The 27,965-nt window shown below is 45.7% G+C and overlaps 1 protein-coding gene across 2 annotated transcripts in view; it reads right to left on the minus strand.

The window, feature by feature from the left end:
• Window positions 1–27,965, minus strand: part of OXSR1 (oxidative stress responsive kinase 1) — a 90,145-nt gene that overhangs the window by 26,725 nt on the left and 35,455 nt on the right. For both annotated transcript variants that reach the window (XM_060280927.2, XM_035128996.3), the window contains exons 4-5: window positions 21,204–21,345; window positions 4,358–4,413 (exon numbers count right to left, since the gene is read on the minus strand). In XM_060280927.2, coding sequence (XP_060136910.2) covers window positions 4,358–4,413; window positions 21,204–21,345 — 198 coding nt within the window. The remainder of the gene's footprint in view (window positions 1–4,357; window positions 4,414–21,203; window positions 21,346–27,965) is intronic.

Raw genomic sequence — 27,965 nt, forward strand, 5'->3', positions numbered from 1 at the left:
CGCATTTTAAGCAGCCACACATCACAACTGCTGCATACTAATTATCCTGTCATACTTCTTTACAGCCAGTTGCAGGATGAAAGAGAGGGCAAGTCAATATGTTTTACAAAGTATTTCCAAACCGAGGGGAAATGCGGCAGAATACTGTGGAGTCACTTTCAGCCGCAAAAGAGAGGGTGTAACCCAGGAAGCAGGTCCTCTCAGCCCCGGCTGGCGATGCGGGAACTTCCTGCATGGAAAAGCAGGTGGCCAGAGTCAGGCCTTTCCCCTTGACCTCGCTAGGCAGATTCTCTCTCTGATTTCGGCCAAGTTCTGCCTGAGCCACTAAAAAGCTAACACACTACACTATGAAGTTTGGAGGATCCTAACTGGGGTTCCACATTTCTGTTCACTCCCCCAGGAGAGCTGCAGCCTTCCGTGCTTGGAGCTACAATGGTCAGAGTCATATCATCACCCACGAGGACTAGAAGCCCACCGTTGTAAAAAAAAAAAATTAAAAAAAGGAAAATGCCAGAGGTTCACCAGCGACATTTGCAGCTACTCAGCTCTCTAGGTGCCCACTCCCAAATCTACCATACAAAGTTCTCATTGTTTAGCAGACGGCTCACTACAATGGAAGGACAGATCCTGAAGCTGAGGCTCCAATACTTTGGCCACCTCATGAGAAGAGAAGAATCCTTGGAAAAGACCCTGATGTTGGGAAAGATTGAGGGCACTAGGAGAAGGGGACGACAGAGGAGGAGATGGCTGGACAGTGTTCTCGAAGCTACGAACATGAGTTTGACCAAACTGCGGGAGGCAGTGGAAGACAGGAGTGCCTAGTCCATGGGGTCACGAAGAGTCGGACACGACTAAACGACTAAACAACAACACCACCACTACAATGAATGGTTTTGCTGTTGTGAATACTACAAGCAAAACTGTCAAGGAGAGAACTCAATGCTTTGCACAGAACCGCCCCCCCCCCCCAATAATAAGTATTATGCATGAAGTCTTTTTATAGGAAATAATTCACTTCTCCCTGAAGTGTGGACTTGCATTTACGGGGATGTCTTCAATGCAGAACAGTTTCCTAATATTTGCACATTTAAACTGTCTAAACATAAGATCACTTTGACAGCACAAGTAATCAACTTTTATTCCAGGCGGAGGAAGCATACAATTTAAAACTGTTCGTCTCGAATGCCTGAGAATGGTGGAGACGGCTTGTCAATCCAGTAACTCACAGGAACAAAGGACGCTAACTTACACAGAGTTTAGACTATTGGCCCATCCAGCTCAGGGCCGTCTACACTGACAGGCTACGCCTCTCCAGGGTTTGAGGCAGCAGACATTCCCATCCTTACCTGGGGTCTACTGGCTTTTGAATTGCCACCGAGAAGGAAAATCTGTTGCAAAAGCAATATATCCTTGGAAAAGAGCTGAAGAAACTCAATCTGTAGATTGGGCAGTTCCAAGAGTAGAAGTCGTATTTCACAGCGTCGGATGCTTTTTTCCCCGTTGAAGTTTCCTGGTGCTGTCTTTGCACAAGGCAGCTTTCTATGTTTATGTAGCCCCTCTCGGAGGGCCTTGTGCGTTCTTTATTTCTGGGGATCCACAGGTGTCTTTCAACCATGATGGTCAATCTGTGTCCTAAGCATTTTGCCAAGGGCTGGGAAATCAAGTTGCAGACCAGAGTCCACTGCCCCATCAAGGAGAGCTTACAGCTAACGTATCTTTGGCCTACCACTCCTTTAGACCCCCATTTATGTAGGTATGTAGCCAAGAAGCTGAATGAACTTGCTTCGCTCTGAATTCAAATGTCCCATCACAAACAAACTTCGGAAAACCCAAGGGTTGTGTTCGGATCCTCTGCAGAGACACATGCAATATGGTGCCTGCCACATTCATATCTTTAAACTGAAGGATGCTCTAAAATAGGAACGAGGAACCTCTGGCCCTCCAGAGGTTGCCTCATCATCCCTGTCTACTGGCCATGTTTGCTGGGATGATGGGAGTTGGAGCCCTAACAACCTCTGGAGGTCTGCAGGGGGGGGGCATCTGTCACTGATGCTTCAGCTGAGATACCTGCACTGCAGGGGGTCAAGCTAGATGACCCTCGGGATCCCTTCCAACTCTAAATTCTATGATTCCATAATTCTACACAAACCCCCTCACCTGCCCTTTGTGTGAACAAGCCTATAACTTATGCTTAGTTCCATAGTTTTGTGTATTCAGACAGAAACACAATTCATGCTAAATGAATTTTGCAACCAGTATGAACAAATGTCCATACTTTTTTTTTACTGCTGATGTACATTATTTTTGCAGCCATGAAATATAAAATAAATAAATTCAAAAATGGGGGGGGAGGAGAAAAATAATAAGGACTGAATTCTGCGGCTTTTCTGAGCTTAGGCTCTATTTGTGTCACTCGCACAGCTGCACAAAGAGACCCTTCTGTAGGTTACACCTTTATCCAAATACAACATGAATGCGGCACATGACTGTTTTAGATAAGAATATCAAAGGACGAGGGTAAGGATAGAGTTATTAACTCTCAACACAAAGACCCTTCTAGGGCATAGGCAATAGATTTCCGGTCAAAGCATCATTAAGGACTCAGGAGGTTGCTTAAAAGGCAAATCTAGTTGCTTGTACAATCATTTTGATATTGAGATGATCTCACACAGCTAAGTGATTCTGGAAGAGGATGAAACAAAGAGGTAGGCAGCCTTAATTTATACTGCAGCCAGTGCCCACTGAGTGTAAATTGATAAACCCCCGCAGATAAAACGTCCCCATTCAGAAGAATCCTGAGCTCTGTTGTAATAAACCACAGAAGGGCCATAGATTGGGGAATCAAAGAGGTGCAAGACAAAGCCTTGGTTCATACCCCCCCCCCCAAAAAAAATCCCTGCGATGAGAGGAGCCTTCCTTTCCTTTATGGGAATTCTACAGAGAGGAGGACCTTCTACCCAAATCTTTCAAAACAGGAAACCAGGCAATACAAGCGAGTTTGGGGGGACAGGCTCCTTTCTTATTTCTCTTCTCCTTGCCTCACTATCTTGCCTCCTAAGCTTGTTTACTGGCAAGAGCACAAAGAGAACTCTTGCCAGACAAGGTGAGCAAAGGGGGACCTGAGGAGGGAGAGATCTGACACAGGCAGTGTAGACAGAGCAAGGAACCAGATGGACCCGAACTGCTCTTGACGTGGCTTCCTAGGCAAGAACAGAATCGGACAGCAAGCAAGCCACTTCAGATTTTGCAGTTCGAGGGTGTGACCGCACAGCAAGAGCGAGAAAACATTTTCGGTCTGAGGGCCACATTCCCTTCTGGGGAGCCTTCCGAGGGCCACATCTCTGTGATGGGCAGGGCTATGGGAAAAGTGGGTGGAGCAGCAAATGTTTATCGTTACCCTTACATGGTAGGCTAGTTTCTACATACACTCAACACACCTCTCTGTACCCTTCATCCAGGCGAGCAAGGGGCATTACTGAAGTTCAAGGACACATTCCAGCCAGGGGAAAAGATCTGAGGTGTGAAGCACAGCCTGCGTGGGGCGCAGCCTGGGGAGACTTGCCAAGGGCCAGATAGAGGCGATGGAGGGCCACATTCAGACTCCAGGTCTAGAAGCTCCTCACCCCTGGTTCACCCTAACAAAGCTGCTCCACGCCCACCCTTGACAAGCAACTCTTGGGGTAGGAGGGGCTTATGCAATGCCCTTAAGGGTTGGGCATGATGTGTACACACAGATGCCACTGATTCCCCGTGTTGGAGGGGGAACCAGACACCTATGGCACATTGTTTCCCCCTTCCTCCCCATGCCACAGTCTTCAGGGTCATAGAATCATAGAGCTGGAAGGGACCCCAAGGGTTTTTAAACTGTTTTATTATATTTTGTACATTGCATTGGGACATATGTGGAAGTAAATTAACAACCAATTAATAATAGTGGAGCTACAAGTTAAGAGTTGGAAGGGACCCTGAGAGTCATCTAGTCCAACCCTCTGCAATGCAGGAATCTCAGCTAAAGTACCCATGACAGATGGGCATCCAACCTCTGCTTAAAAACCTCCAAGGAAGGACAGTCCACCACCTCCCAAGGGAGTCCATTCCACTGTCAAACTGCTTTTACTGTCAGAAAAGTTCTTCCTGGTTGGAATCTCCTTTCTTGTAACTTGAAGCCATTGGTTTGTGTCCTAGACTCCAGAGCAGGAGAAAACAAGCTTGTTCCATCTTCCATGTGATACTGAAAGATGGCTGTCCTCAGGTTCCTCTCTCTCTGGCATGGAAGCAGAGAGCAAACCACATGGCAAATAATAATAATAATAATAATAACAATGATAATTATAATGATAATAATAAAAAGGTTCACCTGCAATCTGGACCGAGCCATCTTCTCCTAGAAGGATGTTTCCAGCTTTCACGTCCCTTTTGAGAAGTGGGGAGACAGAGGGAGAGACAAAACAAAAAGATATACACAGTGAGTAGAAGCTGTGAAGTGCCACACTCTGCTTCATGATCAAACATTATCTTTTCAATGCAAAAGGCCATTGCTGCGGCTGTAAATACTCAAATTAAAGTTCCGCCTGCAGAGAGAGAGAGAGAGAGAGAGAGAGAGAAAGAAAGAAAGAAAGAAAGAAAGAAAGAAAGAAAGAAAGAAAGAAAGAAAAGTGGAGGGACATGAATTTGGTAAACCTGCAAAAATTATGGAAAGCACGTGCAACAAGTTTACTTATTTGATAAGGTCTGTTCTGCTTATAGCTCAGCAAATACTGCTCAACTGATTTATATGAAATATGGCTGCCCCCCCCTGTCCCATAGGCATAAAACCACTGAGCCCCATTTCCCCAACACCCCCAACAGGGGCAAGGAAATATGCCTCCTTCCAAACTTTCATCACCTTCCAAACTTTCATCACCTGGATAGCTGCATTGGAAGCCCTCAGTTGCAAACCGTGCTCCAGAGGGCAGCCTTTCTCAACCTTGCGTCCCTGGAGGTTGTTGGTCTACAACTCTCATCAGCCCCAGCCAGCATAGCCCAATGGTCAGAGGTGGCGGGCGATCTGAGGTCCTACGTTTGGGAAAGGCTGCTCTAGGTCAAGGGCTACCCAAAATAGTGTCATATAGTTGCTGATAGACTCCATCTCCCACCGTTTGTCTCTGCTTCCCTCTCCTAACTGGGATGTTTTTTCTTCTGAGATCAAGCGGGCATGGCCGTTGGAGCAGAGACCTGCCTTCATGCATGCCTGATGATCATGTATCCATTCATTCACATTCACAAAAAAATAATTAATTTTCATAAATACTTTCGCCCCACCTTTAAAAAGAAAAAACCTCAAGGCGGCATAGGAAAACAAACAAACAAACGGAAAGTGCATAAAATCTACCCCACCAGTCAAACACACCTTAGGATTAAATATACAAGCAACCATGACATTCATTTGATTTTGATCTGGAATTATGCTGCAACGCCCGAGAAGCTGGTTTCTTGCAGAACCCTACCCCCTCCCAACCACCGAATGCTCCTTTTGTGAGCTCAGCGAAGCCGTCTTACGCAGAGGGAAACAGCTGGTCCAACTTTACCAACCTCCAGATGTTTCCAGCTACATCTCCCATCAACTTGCTGGTGGGAAGCATGGCTCGAAACATCTGCAGGATGTTGGGGGCCAGGAGAGTTCAGCGCCATCTCCTGTGACTTCTCTAGTAATCCTGTGCAGTGATCGAAATTCGCCAGGCGCATTTTGCACCTGGCTATTGGCCACTGGCGACCATGTGAAGATGCCTGGGCATCTGGATGGTGCAGGATGTCTCCACCATCTGGAGGTGCCTCCTACCTGGGAATTATTGGATCTTGAAAAGCAACACATTCTGGTTGTTATATTTTAACTATGCAGTCATAATGAATTGCAGGACTAAAAAGTCATATTGAAAAATACAACTTTCAAGCCACTTGGCGCCAAAATCGCAACTAGGCATTCCATTTTAGTGACTATAACCCTGGTTTAAGGAGCCACTTGACACCTAGCTTATATACCTGAGTTTCTAACACTGATCCCGGGATTCCAAAATGCCTTCTTGCTCATTTGGATGTGAAGCCGATGAAATCCCAGCCTTCCCACCATAGGTTCAAAGACGCATTTATGGCCAACGTAACGCGAAAAGAGCTTCCAGAACTTGCAGCAAAACTCACAGTGTACAAATTAAACGATGCAAACCACACTCCAACGAGCTTTTTTTTAAATAAAAAACCCACACATGAACCAGCTTACTTAATATTACACAGAAGGAAACTTCATTGTATCTCTTTGTCCGCGGCCCATCTATTTACTTCCAGTGCCAAAGAATAGCAAAAGCTTTTGTCCTCAGAATAATGGCTCTATTATTTGTTTTCATTTTGTTTCATAACCCAGGGAGAGGGGGAGAGCTTGGTTCCTCTCCAGAACAAAAGGGAATTTCCATTGAAAGAATCAGAATTCTTGAGGGAGCACCGGCAATGTCCCAGCTCAACACAAATCTTCCCTAAGAGGTGAAGACACCCCTCTTCAAAACTCTGGAACCACTATTCGCTTTTTTCCCAGCATGGCATACTGGCTGCAGGGGTTGTTTTTAATTACAGTACTGGTACAATTTATCAGAACCATTTTTAAACGTTGCTTAATGGTGTGTTGACTTTTATCATCTGCTCTGCTGTTTTACTATTATTATTATTATTATTATTATTATTATTATTATTATTATTATTTATAACAGTTTATTTCATGTTATCCTGCACTGTAACAAGCAACTTTTGGTGCTTCTTATTGCAGATGGGTTTTGTTTTGCTTTTCATCATGTGTAAACGACGCTTACCGTATGAGACACGGTGTGCAAACATTTTAATGAGGAAATCGAGCCGGACCCTAATGGCTTTGTTTGAGCTCCAGAATATGAGCACCGTCTCTCTCTCTCTCCCAAGACATAAGAAGAGTGTGCTGGATCAGATTGAGGTTGAATCCTGACAAGACAGAAGTACTGTTCGTGGGGGACAGGAGGCGGGCAGGTGTGGAGGACTCCTTGGTCCTGAATGGGGTAACTATGCCCCTGAAAGACCAGGTGCGCAGCCTGGGAGTCATTTTGGACTCACAGCTGTCCATGGAGGCGCAGGTCAATTCTGTGTCCAGGGCAGCTGTCTATCAGCTTCATCTGGTACGCAGGCTGAGACCCTACCTGCCTGCAGACTGTCTCGCCAGAGTGGTACATGCTCTAGTTATCTCCCGCTTGGACTACTGCAATGCGCTCTACGTGGGGCTACCTTTGAAGGTGACTCGGAAACTACAACTAATCCAGAATGCGGCAGCTAGACTGGTGACTGGGAGCGGCCACCGAGACCACATAACACCGGTCTTGAAAGACCTACATTGGCTCCCAGTACGTTTCCGAGCACAATTCAAAGTGTTGGTGCTGACCTTTAAAGCCCTAAATGGCCTCGGTCCAGTATACCTGAAGGAGCGTCTCCACCTCCATCATTCTGCCCGGACACTGAGGTCCAGCACCGAGGGCCTTCTGGCGGTTCCCTCGTTGCGAGAAGCCAAGTTGCAGGGAACTAGGCAGAGGGCCTTCTCAGTGGTGGCGCCTGCCCTGTGGAACGCCCTCCCAACAGATGTCAAAAAGGAAAACAACTACCAGACTTTTAGAAGACATCTGAAGGCAGCCCTGTTCAGGGAGGCTTTTAATGTTTAATAGATTATTGTGTTTTATTCTTCTGTTGTAGGCCGCCCAGAGTGGCTGGGGAGACCCAGCCAGATGGGCGGGGTATAAATAAATTATTATTATTATTATTATTATTATTATTATTATTATTATTAGGCCAGCAGGCAATTTAGTCCAGCATCCTGTTCTCACAGCGATCAATCGGATGTCTAAGTGAAGATGTCTGAAGCAGGGCCTAAGCACAAGACCGCACTCCCCTCCTGCGGTTTCCAGCAACTGGTGTTCAATTAAAAAAACCTATGTATTCAGTTATAGCCATACCCAAATCAGACTGCAACCAACCCACTCCACACTTCCAATAAAACCCATTTACTTGTTTTCTCCTCTAATCTTGGGGGGAAACAGGGAGAGTGCACTTAGATCTACTAAAAGCACAACACAAATGCAGGACGTCAGGTTTTTCCCTTTTTCTTTTTTAATGCTATTTATAAACCAAGGAGAGATAATATGTTCCGCTGCATTCTTAATGGCTGAGTAATTGTGCCCCTTCAACTCCAAACATTACTGCCAAAGTAGCAAAAGCTTGTTAGGCTCTTTCCAATTACAGTAAACCTAGACATACGCCATCCATCTTTCCTTTGCATTGTCTGAGCGCTTAGTACAAACGCACGGCTGTCAAAGTGGGCTAGAGTCATCTGGGCATAATGGCTAATATATCTGAATTGTAAACCATAAATTTCCAGTGGCCTAACTCTTAATTTGGCCAGAGGAAACAATGCCAAGAATCTATACACAGAAACACACGTTAATTATTGTTGTGTGTGAGAGAAAGAGCAGGCTAAAACCAGCTCCTTATCTGCTGGGCTATCGGAATATCTGGTTGGACTTGTGTGTGACCACGAGACAGAACTCTGCATGGACATTGGAGCAGACTTGATATATTTTAAATATAAATTTTATTAGAGTTTGTAAAGCAAAATGCAAAAGATTGTCAAATACAGTATTTGTTGTTGTTGTTGTTGTCCAAATTAAAACATTAATCCAGAGGCAAAACAGAGAGAGATGGAAAAAACAAAAAAGAAAAAAGAGAGGAAGAGATCAAGAAAAAGGAACTGTAAAGGAATTAAAAGAAAGTGGAAACGAGAGAAAAAGAGAGAAAAATGAGGTAAGAAAGTAAAGAATTTCCGATTCTTCATCTGTCCACTATATATAAACATTATTCACTTCATCCACTCCAGTATGACACCTAATAAAGCCACTTTCTATAAACAATTATCTTCAATTCTCAAATCCAAATGTCATTCTGTCTTTTTCTTTTTCCACGCAAAAGTCTACAAGAGGTTTCTAACCTTTAGTGATAGCAATAATAAATTTATTTACGGCATACCCCGCCCTCCCCGACCAAGACCAGGCTCAGGGCGGCTAACACCAAATATATAAAATACATTAAAAACACAAAATCAAACGAACAGTATATGTTAACAATGAATTTTATCTTATTAGGCATGCCATTTTCGCCACCCCAGAAGCAGATGTGATTCTCGACGGCTGGGTCACTAATGGCAGGAGCAGCCCGGCCACCCCCCATCACCCCAATGGCGCCAGCATGCGCACCCTTTTTTTTTTTTTGCTTCCCCCCACGTAACTAAACGGCACCCATTTATTCCTTCAAGGAACAGGAAAGAGCTACACCTGGGGCAGTGTTACAGTGGAGCCAACCATCCAGCTGAACATTGGCTTCCATGCCACAGACATCCTTTGCGTCTGCACGTAATCCAACCCAAGGGCGACTAATTCTTCACCACAGTGGTGGGAGACGGAGTCCAGAGTGGCTGGGGAAACCCAATCAAATGGGCAGGGTACAAATAACAGAATCATAGAATCGTAGAGTTGGAAGAGACCACAAGTCCAACCCCCTGCCGAGCAGGAAACACCATCAAAGCATTCCTGACAGATGGCTGTCAAGCCTCTGCTTAAAGACCTCCAAAGAAGGAGACTCCACCACACTCCTTGGCAGCAAATTCCACTGTCAAACAGCTCTTACTGTCAGGAAGTTCTTCCTAATGTTTAGGTGCAATCTTCTTTCTTGTAGTTTGAATCCATTGCTCCGTGTCCGCTTCTCTGGAGCAGCAGAAAACAACCTTTCTCCCTCCTCTATATGACATCCTTTTATATACTGTATTTGAACATGGCTATCATATCACCCCTTAACCTTCTCTTCTCCAGGCTAAACATACCCAGCTCCCTAAGCCGTTCCTCATAAGGCATCGTTTCCAGGCCTTTGACAATTTTCGTTGCCCTCTTTTAATAATAAAATTATACAATTATTATTATTATTATTATTATTATTATTATTATTATTATTACTGTATCTTTATTATATTTAGGGGAAACCACGTTAGCGGTCCCTGCACTAGGGGTCTCGGCAGATGGCTTTCACATCACCTGCCATTGCAACTGGAAGTGACAGGGATTGAACCTGTGACCTTCTGAATGAACTGCTCTGACTCTGAGCTATGGTCTTTCCACAGTCGAAGAGCAAACTTGGTTAGCCTTATCCATAGTTCAGGTCGGTGCCAATGCAGCCCTTATCTGTGAGGTTAAGGCCAAGGGGAGGGTGGAAATCCACTCCCCAAGACAAGAGGGGGCTAGGATCAAATAACCCCCATGAACCCTTAAATCCCTTCATCATGCTTAACAATGCCTGCAGCAGCCCCTACATTTCACAAGGGCAAGAGTAAGGCTGTTAACCGGCAACAAGTTTCAATCAATTCTAAGCTCCGGAGGCCGTGAAGCAACACGAAGAAGAAGAAGAAGAAGAAGAAGAAGAAGAAGAAGAAGAAGAAGAAGAAGAAGAAGAAGAAGAAGAAGAAGAAGAAGAATACTTTTATTTATACCCCGCCCTCCCCAGCCAAAACCGGGCTCAGAGCAGCTAACATCAAATATATAACATATTACCATAAAATCAAGCAACCGATTAAAATACATCCTAAAATCAAATCAGAATCAAAGTGAAATCTAATCAGATGGCAACCCGCAAATTAGGGATGGGGACCTTAAATGCTCACCAGGCCTAACTGTTTATCCTGATCTTATATGAGCCTGCGAGAAAAGTTGGGGGGCCACTTTCATGCAAGTTCTTATAAGGAGAGGGGGGGAGTCAGACTGGACCCTGGCCAGAGGACTGGCGGAACAGCTCCGCCTTGCAGGCCCTGCGGAAAGATGTCAGATCCCGCAGGGCCCTGGTCTCTTGCGAGAGAGCATTCCACCAGGCCGGGGCCACAGCCGAAAAGGCCTTGGCCCTCTTTGAGGCCAGTCTAATCTCCTTGAGGCCCGGTAGACCAAGAGGAGAGGAGAGACCGGGTTCCACATTCTTATGCCAACCTTCCCACTAATCTTTTCTCCTGACCTCCTTGTTCCCACTGGATTTCTCCTCTTACAACTCCCCTGAAGCAAAAACCATCTGATGCCAGAAAGAGGATGGGGAAAAGAAAAGAATCGCACAGGAGACAATGGTTAACACAAGAGTTGCAGTTCTTGATAGTCTCCATAGCAATTCTGTGGAGAATGGATTTTCCTCTTCTTCAAAATTAAAAACACACACACTCCCAACTGCAGCATCTGTGAGCAATCTTGTCAAAGCATTACTCAGGATCCCAGAAATATGAGTCGGCATCCAACAGGGGAAGAGCCGGGTTCTGTTCCTTCGCTTCCGGGGGCCTTGACCAATCTTTTGAGGAATCAAATATTACAGCTGACATTTTTCCAATTTTGCTCAGCTCGGATTTGGAATTTTTGACATGCAAAGAAGAAAGACTGGAGAAAGGAGTGCATTTAAGCAGTGGGAAAATATATATCCCTGCAGGGCTCTTTGGGGGAAAGGGGAGGATTTTTTTTAAAAAAACAACCAAACAATTAAAATAGTATGCATAAATGTCAACGCTTTACAATGACAGGAAACTTCATAGAGCAGAATGGAGCCAGAATCGCGATGTCTTGAATTACCCAGATTCTAAAAACAATGTTCTCGGGAGGTGTATATATGAAGTCAGGTAGAGTTTTCCTCTGTCTGCCCTGGGATCACCAGGGATAGCCAGGCTTAGGGAAAATATAAAACAGAGAAACAGCCCTGTGGCATCAAAACACAGGCCAGCACACAGGGTTGGGAATGATCCCTGCCCCAAAACTGGGAAAGCCGCTGAGCTGGCTGGGCCAATTGGTCTGACTCTGTGGAAGGCAACATCCTCTGTTCCCCTCTGGGAATCTCCAAAGCTGAGCAAGGGGGAAGCAGCCATCCCTAGCGGTCTTCAGCACTAGGCTGCCTCTGTCCAAACAGGGCACAAAGCAACCATACCTAATCCCTATCCTTTCCAACGAAGCACATGAGCTGGTGATCGCTGCCATGCCTTATGAAGAACACGAAAGCAAGAAAAACACAAGCTTGCAGATGTGCGTCTCCTACGGTCACACATGTTGATGATGCGCTACATGTCCCATTGCCAGGGCTGGGTGTGCCCAGTGTTAGAAACTCTTGATATATAAGCTAGGCACCAAATGGCTCGTTAAACCAGGGTTACAGTCACCAAGGTGGTGCTGTGGTCTAAACCACAGAGCCTAGGGCTTGCCGATCAGAAGGTTGGCGGTTCGAATCCCCATGACGGGGTGAGCTCCCATTGCTCGGTCCCTGCTCCTGCCAACCTAGCAGTTTGAAAGAATGTCAAAGTAGATAAATAGGTACCGCTCCGGTGGGAAGGTAAACAGCATTTCCGCGCATTGCTCTGGTTTCTCCAGAAGCGGCTTAATCATGCTGGCCACATGACCTGGAAGCTGTCTGTGGACAAACGCCGGCTCCCTTGGTCTATAGAGCAAGATGAGCATGCAACCCCAGAGTCATCCGCAACTGGACCTAACAGTCAAGGGTACGTTAACCTTTACCTTTTACAGTCACCAAAACTGAATGCCTAGTTGCCATTTTGGGGCTAGGCGGCTTGAAAGCCGTATTTTTCAATACAAATTTTTGGTTCCTGAGATTCTGTTTGTGCAGATAAAATACCACAGATAGGCGCCTTTCTTAGCCTCTCTCTTTACCCACATATATGAGACTGGCTGCATCCCAAGGGAACGGGGAACAGCCATAATAGTTCCATTCTATAAAAAGGACAATAGAGGGGACCCATCAAATTATTGGCCAATTAGCTTACTAAGTGTGATTAGTAAACTTTACACAAAGCACCTACTTAAAAAGTTTACTGAATGGTTAGAAAATGAAGACATTCTGGCAACAGAACAAGTGGGCTTTAGACCCGCCTTTGTAGATCTAAAAGCAGCCTTCGACACAGTCCCCAGAACTAGACTCTGCGATAAACTTCAGCGTACCACCATAGACAGAAGGCTTCTGTTTTTAATCCAGGCAGTTCACGCAAATGCGGCTCTTAAGAGTCAAGTGTAGCCACCTAACAGACCCCATTAAAACCTTTAAGGGAGTCAGGCAAGGGTGCCCCTTGGCCCCCCTTCTATTTAATTTCTATTTTAACAACATAGTAACAGCTCTCAATAACCTAGAATTCCACCCCCCCCCCGAAGATAGCGAATCAGCATATTACGGTTTTGCTATACGCTGATGATGCGGTAATTCTATCTAGAACCCCTATTGGGCTCAAAAGAGCATTAAGAAAGCTTGCAGCCTACTGTGAATGTCTTAAAATTAACTACCAAAAGACCAAGATCCTCATTTGTGGGGAAAAACCAAAGCTTAGAAGCTGGGAACTCCATGGCCATAAACTAGAACAAGTCTCAAACTATAAGTATTTAGGTATGGTGGTCCAGGCTTCAGGATCCAACAAACTACACATAAAGTTCATTGGGAGCTCCGGAGGGGACGGGGGGGACGGGGGGGGGACTGCAAATTGTATCCTTAAATTTTTCAGAACTCAGGGGAGCATTTTCGTCCCCACAGCATTAAAATTATATATAAGGCCAAAATATTGGCACAGCTCCTTTACGGATCCTTTCTGGGCCTGCTATCCTCTGCTGCATTCTCCCCCCTTGAGAGAATTCAATCCAAACTTCTTAGAGCCCTTCTACAAGTCCCCAGATGTGTCTCAAACGCATGGGTCAGACTAGAAACGGGGATGATGAGAGTCGAGGCTCATATCAGCCTAATGTCAATATATAAATGGCTGACACTGAAACTGCTCCCCCGTGGTACAGCTCCACTGATCCTTTGCGACCAGTTCCAGTCAGGCCGGCAGACAGCAGTCCTGAACATTCTTCACAAACTGGGCTTTGCCCCTCAATCCCTTTCAAGTCTGGGCTTGGGCCAAGCAAAAGCTACGGGCAGGCAAAGAATTTTAGACACACTGAGAGACAATAGGACTGCCTAAGGTGCCCCGACTATAAAATTCTAGAAACCGAGAGATATGTTGCTGCACCGGCAGCATATCTCTATTTTCTTGTATCCAAAAATGCAAGAAGGGCCTTTACCCTTGCCAGAAGCTCGGCTCTGCCCTCCCCCCTCCTGGAAGGATCCTTCAAAAAAAAAAGTCCCATATGCCCAGAGACTTTGTGCCTCCCCATTGGGGGATATTGTTGTTGTTGTTTAGTCGTGTCCGACTCTTCGTGACCCCATGGACCATAGCACGCCAGGCACTCCTGTCTTCCACAGTTTGGTCAAACTCATGTTCGTAGCTTCGAGAACACTGTCCAACCATCTCGCCCTCTGTCGTCCCCTTCTCCTTGTGCCCTCAATCTTTCCCAACATCAGGGTCTTTTCCAAGGATTCTTCTCTTCTCATGAAGTGGCCAAAGTATTGGAGCCTCAGCTTCACGATCTGTCCTTCCAGGGAGCACTCAGGGCTGATTTCCTTCAGAATGGATAGGTTTGATCTTCTTGCAGTCCATGGGACTCTCAAGAGTCTCCTCCAGCACCATAATTCAAAAGCATCAATTCTTCGGCATCAATTGGGGGATATAGGAAGCCCCAAGCATCTATTTTTTACATGTCCTCTCTAAAATGAGGCACGTAGAGATACTATTGACCACTTCCTGAAGAGGCTTGCTGACTTCCCGGAAAAACACAAATCTGATCTCGTCCTTTTAGGTAAAGATCATAAGACGTCCCAGATGGTCGCCAGATTCTGTCTACAGATCTGTAGGCGCAGACCATCGCCCGATACAAATTAGTCCGTCAAGAAAATCCCCATGGGTGACTCTGGGCCAATTTTCTATGGTAGTTTTTCCTAAAGTTTTTATGTGATTATGCGTTTAGCGCATTTTTTTAACATGTAAGCCATTGCTGTATATTGTTTTAAATGTCTGCTTTGCTTTTGGGAGTGCAGTCCCATTATGTGTTTTACAAGCTATTATTATTATTATTATTATTATTATTATTATTATTATTATTACTACTACTATTATTATTACCATTCTAGAGGGTGTGTTGCTGGTGTGTGAAAACAGGCAAGATCCAAGGATCCCCAGACATGCACCTCCAGGTGAAGAAGACATCCAGTGCCATCCTAGCGCCTGGCCATGTTCACTGGGTCGCAAGTGGCTGATAGCCAGGTGCAAAATGCGCTTGATGCCCGGCGAATTTTAAACACTGGGTGCGCCACCAAGGAATGTGTGGAACTGTCCCTCCACGTGAGGCATTTCTGGAGCAGAGAGCCTGTCTCCACCACAAAGCACAGCTGGACCCAAGCTACCAAAACACAGTTGTAGGACAAGGTGGGGGAGCTGTGGCCCTCCAGGTGTTGTTGGGCTTTAGCTTCTGCCATCGCTGGACAATGACCATGCTGCATGGAACTGATGGGAGCCAGAGTCCAACCGCAGCAGGAGTCCAACAACATCTGGAGCAGCTACAGGATTTAGGCCCTGAGTCTACGTTTGCTCACTTTCAATGGTACCCGGGTCAGCTTTCAGGATATCCCAAGCAAACCTTTATATTTCCGCCATGTCGACCGACTTTAGAGAGCACCTGTGTGCAGCCCCAACGATCCAGCATGCCAAAAAGGAAAACCTCCCCAAGCTAAGTTGCTTTTTAAAAAACAACAACACACATAGTATTATTGCTTCCTCTCCAAGCTTGTCAAAATATTCAGTTACACAAGAGCTGATCAGAAGCTCAAAGGCATCCAGGGGGGAGAGAGAGAGAGAGAGAGAGAGAGAGAGAGAGAGAGAGAGAGAGAGAGAGAGAGAGAGAGAGAGAGGAGAGAGAGAGAGAACAAGAACTTCCATCCAGTTAAGCTGACCGTGACTGGCTTGTCAGAAAGCTATTTAAAAAAGAAAAAGCAGCAGCACCTGAAAGGGCTTAAGTTTCAAACTCTGCCCAGTAACTTCCCAGCAGCTCTCCCATTTGCTTTGGTTACAGATTATAGAGGATCATCCATCAAGCAACTGGACACATGATAATCCATGAACAAATGCAAAGGCAAGGCAAGTGTCCAGAATTGGGAGTGGTGCAAAATATTCAACACGTCAACTGACTCATGTCACTCAGGCCTGGGAGCGGGTCTCGTTTTTCTCATCCTTAGTCACAGAACACACTCCGTGGGCCTTCAAAGCCTCTTGAGATTAACCGCAGTGCAACACACCTCTAGCGCACCAGGGCAACCTTTGAAGACCGTGGAGGAGTTTGCAGGTGGTACAGAGGGCATTACCTGGATGCTCAACAGAGATTGCTCACCTGCAGCACTTTACACAGGGACACAGGGTGCTGTCTTCATCTGAGTCAGACCTTTGGACCACCTAGGTCACGACTGTTTACACTGGCTGCCAGCAGCTCTTTGGGGTTTCAAGCAGCGAGTTTTGCCCGGTCCTACCCGGAAATACTGGGGATTGAACCTAGAACTTCCTGCATGCATGGCAGCTTCTCAACTGGGCTGTCTTCCACAGCAAACAAAAGTTCCCGAGCCAAATCTCCCCTAAACCCTTGCCAAAGAAGCTTGGGGAAAATGTTGCTCATGGCAAGAAGCCCAGTGTTAAGGAAGGGAAGTCCCTTCCAGGTTTGCTTCAGATGGTGGGTAATCTCCCCTTACCCTGTTTAGGGCTGGGCGAGATATCAATATATCATCCAAAACTGGTTTGAAGTCCATAGTGTGATCGATTTCATAGTTTCTGACCTGGCAATGTATCGTGAATCATGATGTGTTTGGGGCTGGGTGATATATCGTCCAAAAACCAGTTTCAAGTCCATATCATGATATTGGTTTCATAATTTTTGACTGGACAATATAGTGTGAATCATGGTATGTGTGTGCTCTGCAAAAATCACAATTTGGGGGAAACCGTGAAGCAAGCCAATGCCTCTACATAGCTCCATCCTTATTTCAGACATTGCAATATATCAGTATACTGCAAAGTTTAGCTGGTGATATATCGTGAAAACCAGATATTGCCCAGTCCTACTTTATCTCTGATGTGGGGAACTGAACTGGGCCAATTGGCCAGGTCCTTGATTTCCCCCACCCACCGAAGGCCAACTTTGGTAGTTGATTGGCGGCAACTGCAAAGCCTTTTTGAAGTCCACTTGCAGGTGTGGCTGGGATCCAAACTGCACCTGAAGGATGGAAGGCTTCCGGGTTCAGCGCCAGCGCCGATCGGCGGGGTTTCGTCTCGTCTCCGAGACGGCCCGTCCCTGCTAGGAGTGGGGAGGGCAGCGAGAGCGACGCTGCGCCCCTTAGAACCTCGGGAAGGGCGTCCCGGGGGCAATTTGCTCGGCACAGCCCCAATCCGGACTCCCCAACTCTTCGGTTAGCTCTAATAAGAGCTCCGGAGCAAGGAGGGTAGAAGTCGCGGGGGCCATTTTGAGCGGCAACGTTATTCTAGCAGGGAGAAGCTTCAAGCCGAAGGCGGAGAGCGCTGGATTCTTCCGAAAATAAAACGATTGGAAAAGACTGTAAGTAACCTCACGATTTGGATTATAAAACAATTTGGATCTGGGAGAGAGGGGAGAAAAGAGGAAGCCACCACCCCCCCCCCACGGCAACAAAAGAGACAGTAAATAGAAACCCGAAGCCATAAACAGAAGATTTGCAATTCAAAAGGATCCCTCAAAGGCATCAAAGAGAATCTCCCCTTTGATGCAGGGTGAGAAGGGGAGAGAGACTGTGGTTTATGACTGCCCTGCAGCAAGAGGTAAAGACTGAGAAAAATCTTTCTTTTCCTGGGAGCCGGCAGCCCAGACAACCCAGTGAGTTGATCAGGATTTATGAGTCAATTTTTATTTTACTTTGTATTTCTGGACTTTGTGGAATTTCTTTTTTGATTTAAATGTTTGTGAAATGTGAGTTCGAACTTTATTGTTAATAAGACTTGAAGAATGCAGCCAGCTTGTTAAAATGGAGTCGAGAAAATAAACTGTGATCATATTCCACCCCACGTGACAAGTTTTGACCTTGGCAGGATTGAATTATGTCAACAAAAAAGTGTTCCCCTGAGTTCCAGCGGTCTGTTTTGACCTTAATGTGGGAAACAAGAATAGAGCTATGTCAAGAGGAGACACGACGGCAAGAGTTACAGCAAAAATTTCAGATGGTGATGGCAGAATATGATTTTTTAGGAGATGAAGCTTTTGACACTGAAAAAGATGAATGTGAGAATGACAATGATGATGACCGTGATTTGGAAGGAAAAGATGAAGATGAGGACTGTGATGATTCAACACAAAATGAAGCACACCACGAAAAAAATGATGACTTTACTCTACAAAAAGTTGGATGGAGTGCCCTGCTTTTGAGGGGGGCACGATTGGTATTATTGGAACTCCAGAACGCCCACAGGGAAGAAGGAAAAAATATGCAGAGAAGAGAAGAAATTCAGGGGTCCTGTATGGTGGCCTGGATGGCAAAAGACTGTAAACAGGGGGTGGGGTGAAGGGAAAGTGATGTTGTGACTATATGGATGGATTAACAGGTTTATAACTGGTCTGCTGATTATGGAATTTGCTGGATTGGGGGGGTGGAGCCGGTAATCGGGGAGGTAAGGTTAAATTGAGAATAGTTATAGTTTTAAAAGTGAATGGATTTTGGAAAATGTGAAAATATGGAGGCTTATAGAGGGAGAAAAAATTAGGCACGGGAAGATAAAATGGGAGTTTGATTTTTCAGTGATTTGAATATTAGATGAAAATGTTAACAATTGATTTATAAGTTGTATAAGATACAAAGGTGTATTTTTATAAAGTAAGAAACTGTTGCAGATGATAAAAAAGGGATGAAAACCGGGGAAGGGGGGGGAGGGGAAGCCCACAAAATATGGTTTTACAATCATGAATGTAAGAAAAAAATTTCTGTTTTGTATTGTTTTTTTTCTCTTTTTTTGCCCTTTCTTTTTTTCTTTTTTCCTATTTCTATTTTTCTCTTTTTTTGGTATGACAATAGATGGTTGGATGGATGGCCTCCTGCGTACTGCCCTGGTTTGCTGGAGCTCCCTGGTGGCAGGGGGGGGCTTTGGGGTCAGGGGAGGGGGAGGAGGACAGAAATCCAAGCATAAAATGGACCATCTCTGACTGTTCACATACATGGGATACTTCTGTGGCAGGGGAGGACCCATGTGGGTGGGTAGGAAGGAGGTGGAAAAGGTGTTTATGTATGTACCGTTTTTTTTGTTTTTTTGTATTCTGTAAAATTAATAAAAAGTATGTTTTTTTTTAAAAAAAACTGCACCTGAAAGTGAATTTCAAAGGAACTCACAGTGATCCCCCTTAAAGATGCCCCTGTCCAAGAAAGCACACCTTCAAAGGCACTTGTTGACAGCGTCAATCAGCTGGCTGCAACTGACAGCAAGCTTGCAAAGGAAGGATCGGGTGCTCGCTTCAAGCTCCTAGTCATTCCTTTGTAGCCACGTCCTTGCCTGCTGAGAATCTGTTGTTGGGTTAGGGGCAGGTGGCCACGGTTTGGGGAAAACAACCTGGTGGGCCAGTTGGACCCAGACTAGGCCTAATTACACCCACAGGCCCAGCAAGATTTAATTGATTAAATTTGACGCCGCTCTGAACTTTTACGCATTATTTCATTTGCTGCTGCAGTTTTTGTTGTTGTTCTCTTTTAAATTGAATTATTTTTATTGTGAAAGACATTTGCTATTCTTTGTTTCGTGACGTGAACTGCCTTGAGAAGGCCAAATAGCCCTCAAAGACAGCAAACAAATACCTAAATCCCCCCCCTTTAAATACCCTGAACTCCTGTAGGAGGCCAAGCAACTAGCTAATGCAAGATGCTATAAGGCGTATTGGGTCCTACACACCGACACCTTTAAGCTTGTAGTAGGTAGAACTTATACTTCTCCTGCCCTTGAAGGCTTGAGGGAGGATGGTGAAACCAGTACATTTTTAAAAGGGTAAAAAAAAAAGCAAATGTGGCTTAATCTTTGAAAATGTTGAGACAAGAAAGCCACATTTACTCCATAAACTTATATTTTAAAAGAAAGGAGAGTGTTTAAATTAACACTCATCTGCAGGGTCTAATGTCTCTCTCTGTCCCTCCCTCTCACACACAAACACGTCAGAAGGTCCCAGCCGATGCACTACTTTAACAGCTTGATCTGTTCTTCCCTCTCAAAACATACGATAACTAAGGGGGAAGGCAGTCTCCACTCCAGAAAGAACCTCCCTTCTCACTCTGCCAATAAGCTGGGCGCCAAATTTGGACAGATGTACTAAAGGCATTTGCCCTGCCTCCATGCCATGGCTCTAATGGTACTGGGCTGCTTTTCTACTAAAGGTGTGAGCTATGACTCAGGCCTTCCGCTGCACAGGCCCCGAACAATCGTTTTATTGTGCTAACTTGGATAAGCTGCTTGGAGCTTATTTCTTCCACAAAGTCTTGAAACTCCTCTTCCGATTCAGCTCCACCTCTAAGCAGGCAAGCAGATGCACCACAAGAACAATGTCTGTTTGGAGCTGGTCCGCAAGGGGAAAAAATGTCTCTATACGGTGACAGCTGTCTTTGGGGGCAACCGTGCATTGAAAACCTAACACATAAACCTGGCAATCGTGAATGTAACTGGCAGTACTTCTCAGCATGCAAAAAGCTGGGAGAGGGGGAATCCAGAAATGATCAAAAGAATGGCCTGAGCGGTGGAAAATGAGAGGGTGGAAACACCTTCAAGTTTCAGAAATGCATTATTTCACAGAATTACTGGTTATTTTGCAATGCAGGTTGTAGTCCAGGCGTCGGCAAATTTTTCTGTCCATGGGCCGGAGGATTCCCACGGACTATCATCTGTGGGCCAGACATGGGCTGCACAGGCGCAGAAGCAATTTCCGGTGGCGCTGCGGACATTTTGGAAATGGGCAGCCAGCACCGAAAATCGCTTCTGTGCAGCCGCAGACATGCGCAGAAGCGATTTCTGGCGCTGTGGACATTTTGGAAATGGGCAGCGCAGCACCAGAAATCGCTTCTGCGGCTGCGTAGACGCATTTTCCGGCGCTGCTTGGCAATTCCCCACGCCGCACCGCCTCACACACACAAAAAAGGAACAGACGAGAAGCACAACATAAGAGAGCGAGTTATAAATGTAGTAAGAGATCCACCTGTGGATTTGTCCGTTTTTATGCAGGTATTCCAGTCCTTCCAGCACCTCCTTCAGGATCGTGGCTATCACAGGTTCATCCAGCACTCCGCTCTTGTGTTCTCCTTTTGACACAATGTGCTTAATAACATCCAGAACAGACCCTATATGGAAGGGAAGAAACGTGTTAGTAAAATTGCGGGAGGGGGGAAGCGCTTGGTTACACCACAAGTTATCTCAAGATATTCATCTTCTCATTTGCGTCCAGCTTCACGTGGTTGATAGGGAATGGGTGACTCGTAAGCCACCTAATGATATTTGCACCTCGCTCAATGAATGCTCTTGAACGCCTTTTGATGGGCTTACCTCTTTTGTCCCTAGCCCTGAGAGAGAGAAAGCCCCCACGGAACAGAGTTTCTGCACGGCTGCCAGTTTGCATTGGCAAGTCCTGTTAAGTTACTTGTGTCATGGCTCAGTTCCAGAACATCAGTGAAACCATAGTTCAAGGAAGCTTTGCCTGAGGTTTGGTGTAATTTCTGAACAGATGAACAGCTTGCAGTTAGCTGGGAAGCCGGATTCAGAAACCATGTAGGTTGGCAAAACTGTGGCCTATGCCAAGTGTGGTTTGTTCTGTTCGAACATCCTGCCAAGCCAGTGTTCCAGCCATTGCTCTGCCTCCCAATTATTGAATGCTGAATGCAGGAATGGCTGAGAAGAAAGGCAAATAAGCAGCTCCAAACCATGATCAGCCTGTTGTATGTGCTCAAACCATAGTTTGAGTGCTGAACGATGGGAGTATATAAACTAAAAGGTAAAGGTAAAGGACCCCTGCCAATTAAGTCCAGTCGCGTACGACTTTGGGGTTGCGGCACTCATCTCGCTTTGCTGGCCGAGGGAGCCGGTGTTTGTCCGCAGACAGTTTTTCCGGGTCATGTGGCCAGCATGACTAAGCCGCTTCTGGCGAAACCAGAGCAGTGCACGGAAACACCATTTAACTTCGCACCAGAGCGATACCTATTTATCTACTTGCACTGTTTCACGTGCTTTCGAACTGCTAGGTTGGCAGGAGCTGGGACCGAGCAACGGGAGCACACCCCATCACGGGGATTCGAACTGTCGACCTTCTGATCGGCAAGCCCAGAGGCTCAGTGGTTTTGACCACAGCGCCAGCCCCGTCCCTCTGTATATAAACTACTGCTTGCTGTATTTTTGCATTGCCAGCATTTGGACATTTGAGTTTAACTATGGTTTAGCCTTGTAAGTATGATCCCATCACAGGTGTGTGCACATACCCAAGTGTGAGAGCAAGGGTATTAAACTACGGTTTGGACATGATGCTAAACATGAAAGCTTAGCTTTCCCTTGAACTGTAGTGGCTGGACCACACTATCGAAAGAGTAAAAGGAGCAAGGAAGGGCTGTTAGAAAGGAAAGCAGGGGTGGAGAACTTGTGGCTCTCCAGCTATTGTGGGATTCTCAGCTCCCATCAGCTGAACCTAGCACAGCTCATGGGCAGGTATTTTTGGAACTGGGTATCCCACAATCCCTGGCGTGCTATGGTCCATGGGGTCACGAAGAGTCGGACACGACTAAACGACTAAACAACAACATCCCACAATACCTGCAGAAGCACCAGCTCTGCAGCCCTCCAAGTAAAGCATCTTGCATGAGACATTTAAGCAGGTAGATTTAGGGCTGAGCTACCAGTTCTGCCCAGCACCTCCCATCTCTCTCTCTCTTTCTTTCTTTCTTTCTTTCTCTTTCTCTCTCTCTCTCTTTCACTTGCATGCAACTTATGTGACGATGCTACTAAATCAAAATGTCAGCAACAGTAATTTGTGGAAAGGATTTAGGAAATCCAGTCACCAAAGCGTGCCAAGAGCTGGTCCTAATCTAACTTTTAATATATATATATTTTAAAAGGTCATTAAAAAACCTTAGGGTGCTTATAGGCCTCAGATATTGCGGCAGCAATTTAATTTGGAATAAAAGTTACAGAGAGTTCACTGTGCTTAGCCTGGGGATTAACATTGCACGGTGGGGGAGACTGCCTGCCCAGGCTTGTTTCGGGGAGTTTCAAAAGCCTGGAATCCTTAAGACTTACCCCCATTGAAAATTAAGTTTAAACAGTATTTATTTTGGATTGCCGATAAATCCAGAATGACAGTTAGCACCACTAAGACCCGATAAACATGTATGCAGGAAGGGGAGGTGGCTCAGTCTGGAACCAACCCGGCCTCCTCCTAAAATTTCTCCCTTGAGGTGATTTTTTTCCTACCTCCTTTTGACTGCTGAGGAATTCCTGCATATCCTCAACCAAAACCCAGAGCACCACATAGCATTTTAGGCTTCGCACTGAGGTTGCGTGTACACACACACACACACACACACACACACACACACACACAATTTTAAAATACACCTGAAGCACATTATTTCCCTCCCAGAATTCTGGGCACTGTAGTTTGCCCTTCACAGCAACTATAATTCCCAGCAACTCTTAACAAACTACAGTGCCCCGGATTACTTGGTTGTGAGGTAATGTGTTTCAAAGGTATGGCATAGACAAGACTGCCTTAGTGCTTTCACATAAGCACCTACACACACCCTTGACCCCCACACCCCAAGATATTCTCTTCCTCCAGCGGGGGGAAGAGAGATATATGGGAGCACACTGTATTTAAGCAGGAAAACTCCATCTAATGCAGGCATCCCCAAACTGCGGCCCTCCAGATGTTTTGACCTACAACTCCCATGATCCCTAGCTAACAGGACCAGTGGTCGGGGAAGATGGGGATTGTAGTCCAAAACATCTGGAGGGCCAAAGTTTGGGGATGCCTGATCTAATGCCTTGCTTGGGAGGAGGCTCTGAAATCACCCCATACTTAGAATGACCAACAGCTCCTCAGGTTGGTGAGCTAGGAGCAAGCCTGGTATAATGAACTATGCTGGGCTTAGAGCAGGCATCCCCAAACTTCGGCCCTCCAAATGTTTTGGACTACAACTCCCATCTTCCCCGACCACTGGTCCTGCTAGCTAGGGATCATGGGAGTTGTAGGCCAAAACATCAGGAGGGCTGCAGTTTGGGGATGCCTGGCTTAGAGCAACAATATCTGGGTACAAATTCTTGCCCAGCCATGAAGGCTGGCAGGGGACACAGGGCTAAGTCACTACTGTATTTCTAATCCCAACCTGCCTCCCAGGATTGTCGAGAGGATGAATATGGGATAAATCCCACGTTGAACTTCCTGAAGGAGGAAGAGGGTTCAACTATCCACTGCACTAGTTGTCCCCAATCCGATGCCCTCCATGTGCTGTAGGACTACAACTCCCATCAGCGTCGTTGGCCATGCTCTTGATTGTTTTGGCTGCACTTTTTCTGAATCTTTAGCAACTCTGCAAAATGTCTTAAGCTGTTCTGAGTGTGTAGATCAAGGGCAGCCAACAAATGTAGGACTACAACTCCCATAAGCACCAGCCAGCACTCCCAATGGTCAAGGATAATGGGAGTTGTAGTCCAGGCATCCCCAAACTTCAGCCCTACAGATGTTTTGGACTACAATTCCCATCTTCCCCGACCACTGGTCCTGTTAGCTAGGGATCATGGGAGTTGTAGGCCAAAACATCTGGAGGGCCGCAGTTTGGGGATGCCTGTTGTAGTCCTACAGCATCTGGAGGGCAATATATACATAATTCTTAGCTGGAAGTAACAATAGCTAATTCACTACAAAGCAGCCTCTTGTGTTCCTGGTTCGAAATAAACCAGCCTCAACCCCTCAAAAATAATAGTTTCCAAAGAAGGTAATGCCTCAACCTTGCAAGAAGCAAATAAAGCAGGCATTATTAAAAGCATTTTAAAGGGGAGATACAAATATAGATTGAAGGGGAAGATAACCAAGGCATCCAAGGAAAATAATAGGTCATGTGATGCAGTGCTGGTATCAAGCCCAGCCTCTCCTAGGTATTTGGAAGCATCCAGGTTCAAGGCTAAGATGCTTAAGAAGTAATGGAAGCATCAGCAATAATGCTCCTTAGAGAAAAAGATTCAAAGGCACAAGCGAGGAGCAAAAGCCTCTGACATGTTCTTCACTGTTTGGGGGGAGCAGCCGACAAGATAATGGAATTTCAAAAAAGCCACCTCCTTGCCATGGCAAATGCCATGTGAATCACCAAGAGATAAATGTTTATGCCTCCAGGACCCACAATAACATCTGAAAAGGCATATTTATGCTGCCTCATGCATCACTGAAATTGCTAGTTAGCCTCCGGTTGCAGACATATGTTGGAAATAAAAACAGGGCAAGAGGCAGCGAGAAGGGTGTGTGTGTGTGTGTGTGTGTGTGTGTGTGTGTGTGTGTGTGTGTAGACCTAAGTGGGTATTCATGGACCACTCAGCAGGAAAGCACGTCGTGGGCAGAATGAGAAATGGGAGAGGCTAGAGACTCCCATCTCCTCCCAAAAAAGAATAGAAAAAAAAGAACTGTTTGGATTAGGATGTGCAAATGTTGAGACACAGCCATAGATGCAACAGGCACTGGTAGCTATAATGAATGAATGAATGAATGAATGAATGAATGAACGAATGATCAGGATCCTGGCTTCCATACCTGCTTTTCACTAAGGCAACCCGCCCAGTTTAATATGCAAACAGCCTTGCAAAGGTGGATTTTCTAGACATTATGTAGCCGCACCAAGACTCGCTCTCAAAAGCTCTTCTCATCTTCTCTCAATGAACTTCATCAAGCCCCCTTCAGCCCCCTTAATAATGCTCCTTGAAAGGTTGTTCATTTTCAGTGGTTCAATTATAGGCACTACAATGCTGTTAATCTGTGCAAAGCTATGCTTGAAATGGGTTTCTCCCTTCTAAAGCCAACCAACAGCAATGGATCAAGTTTCTGGCCCTCGTGAATTGTGATTATTTATTTATTTGTTAAAACTTCTTCCAGAACAGAATGGAGTGGCATTTCCAAAAAGTGAAAATGTAATGGGGATATAAGTACAAATTAAGCTATGTGGCTCAACGAACAGCCCTATCCAGCGAGTGTATTATAAAGCAGAACCTATGGCACCCCAGCTCAAGACATACTTCAGCTTAATTTTGTTGAGCCATTCTTTAACTTGTCCATATATTAATCAAGAGAAGCTTCACCTTTCCTGCCCTAGAGAGAGGGAGTTTTACAGAGTAGTTAAAATTCTTTTCCGAGTAGAGGAAGTGACACACCCTGAACACCCTGTGGGAAAGAGATGATCGCAGTTAACAAGACACACAGAGAAAGAAATGTGATTTAGAGAAAGTTATTAGACAGCCTGCAGACTGAGAGTGAAACATTGCTTTGGCGTTCAATGACTTCCTCCTTGGTTATGATGTCATCCACTAACTTGAAAGTTTCATAGAATCATAGACTTGTAGAAGCTTTCCTCAACTGGCAGAAGAATCTTCGTCGTGAAAGCTATTCTGGAAAACTAACCTGCTTATAAAACTCAGGAGGCATTCAGCTCCAAAGCTTTCGAACCCCCAAGACAACTCCCTTCCTCAAGCACTTTGCTGAAGGCTGCTTCACACGTAGCAAAAATCCTACACTTTGATGTAGGGAAATATGTAGTATAAAACTAATGTGTAGACTACTGCACTTAAACCTGCATACCAGTTACATACTATTTCCTATACAGATCACTTTTAAACCAGGAAATGTGCCGAGTTTTAAGTAGCTGATCTGAAGGAACTAATATTCAAGGATATCTGGGCTAGAATCTGAGTTGAGGGGATGGCTTGCAAGCCACATTCCCCAACCCCTTTGTTCGATGCAGGAGGTCCACAGCTTGAGCATCTCCAACAGCTGGCTGTCTAGCCTTTGGCTTGAAGACCACCAGGAGGGGAGAGCCTACCGACCCCTTCAGGTTAATCAGTCCATTGTCAGACTGCCCTACCATCAAGAAGTTGTCTGTAATGGACAAAGGTTCCTCAGCAGGCAAGTCAACGCAAAGTAGGGTGGGATGGAAGTGACCGGCTTGAACACAAATTCCAAAGAAATCAATTGGTGTTCCTCATTGCTAGGTGTAAGGGGGGGGGAGTACAGAGAACCGTCCCCATGCATCAGAAGTAGCTCCTCCCAAAGCAGCGATGGAAGTGAGGGCTCTGAGGAGGCTAGTGAGGGAATGGAGAGAGAGGGCCAGGGCTCCAGCAACATGAGAGACCCCCGGCCACACAGGAGTGAGGAAAGGGAGGGGGAGAAGGGAGAAAATGAAAGCCTGGAGCGTAGACCCCTTCCTCCGGTTCCAGAATTACGCAGGAAAAAGAGAGGGAGGAGATTCACTGTCCTGAGGCTATTATGTTGGAGAAGGTCATGTGTGGGGGGGGCAGTGCCGGATTCTGCATCGGACTGAGCAGACATGCTGTACATATCCAGCTCACTGTAAATAGCCTGCACTAATAAAAACTGTTTAAAGACAAGCATGTGGAGCGTTGTTACTCTAGAGTAGTCGCAAGATCCTCTGACACTAGGCATTAGAGTTTTACAGCAGGAGGGAGAAAGAGAGAGGGGGGAGAGAGAAACAGGCACAGAAAGAGAGAGAGAGGGAGAGAGAAACAGGCACAGAAAGAGAGAGAAATGAAAGACACAGTGTCATCACCCAAGAACCTTTCCCTTCCCTTCTTTTACCTCTCCCTCTTCAAATGCCAGGTAAAAGAGACTTAACGAGATAATTAAGGGAGAGGAAAAGGTCAATAAAGAGCTGATTTATGACACATGCTGGAAGAGCCTTGCATGCGTAAGTAAGAACTGCAC

This window comes from Zootoca vivipara, chromosome 11, assembly GCF_965207765.1.
Source record: "Zootoca vivipara chromosome 11, rZooViv2.hap1.1, whole genome shotgun sequence".
In the NCBI taxonomy this organism is placed as follows: domain Eukaryota; kingdom Metazoa; phylum Chordata; class Lepidosauria; order Squamata; family Lacertidae; genus Zootoca; species Zootoca vivipara.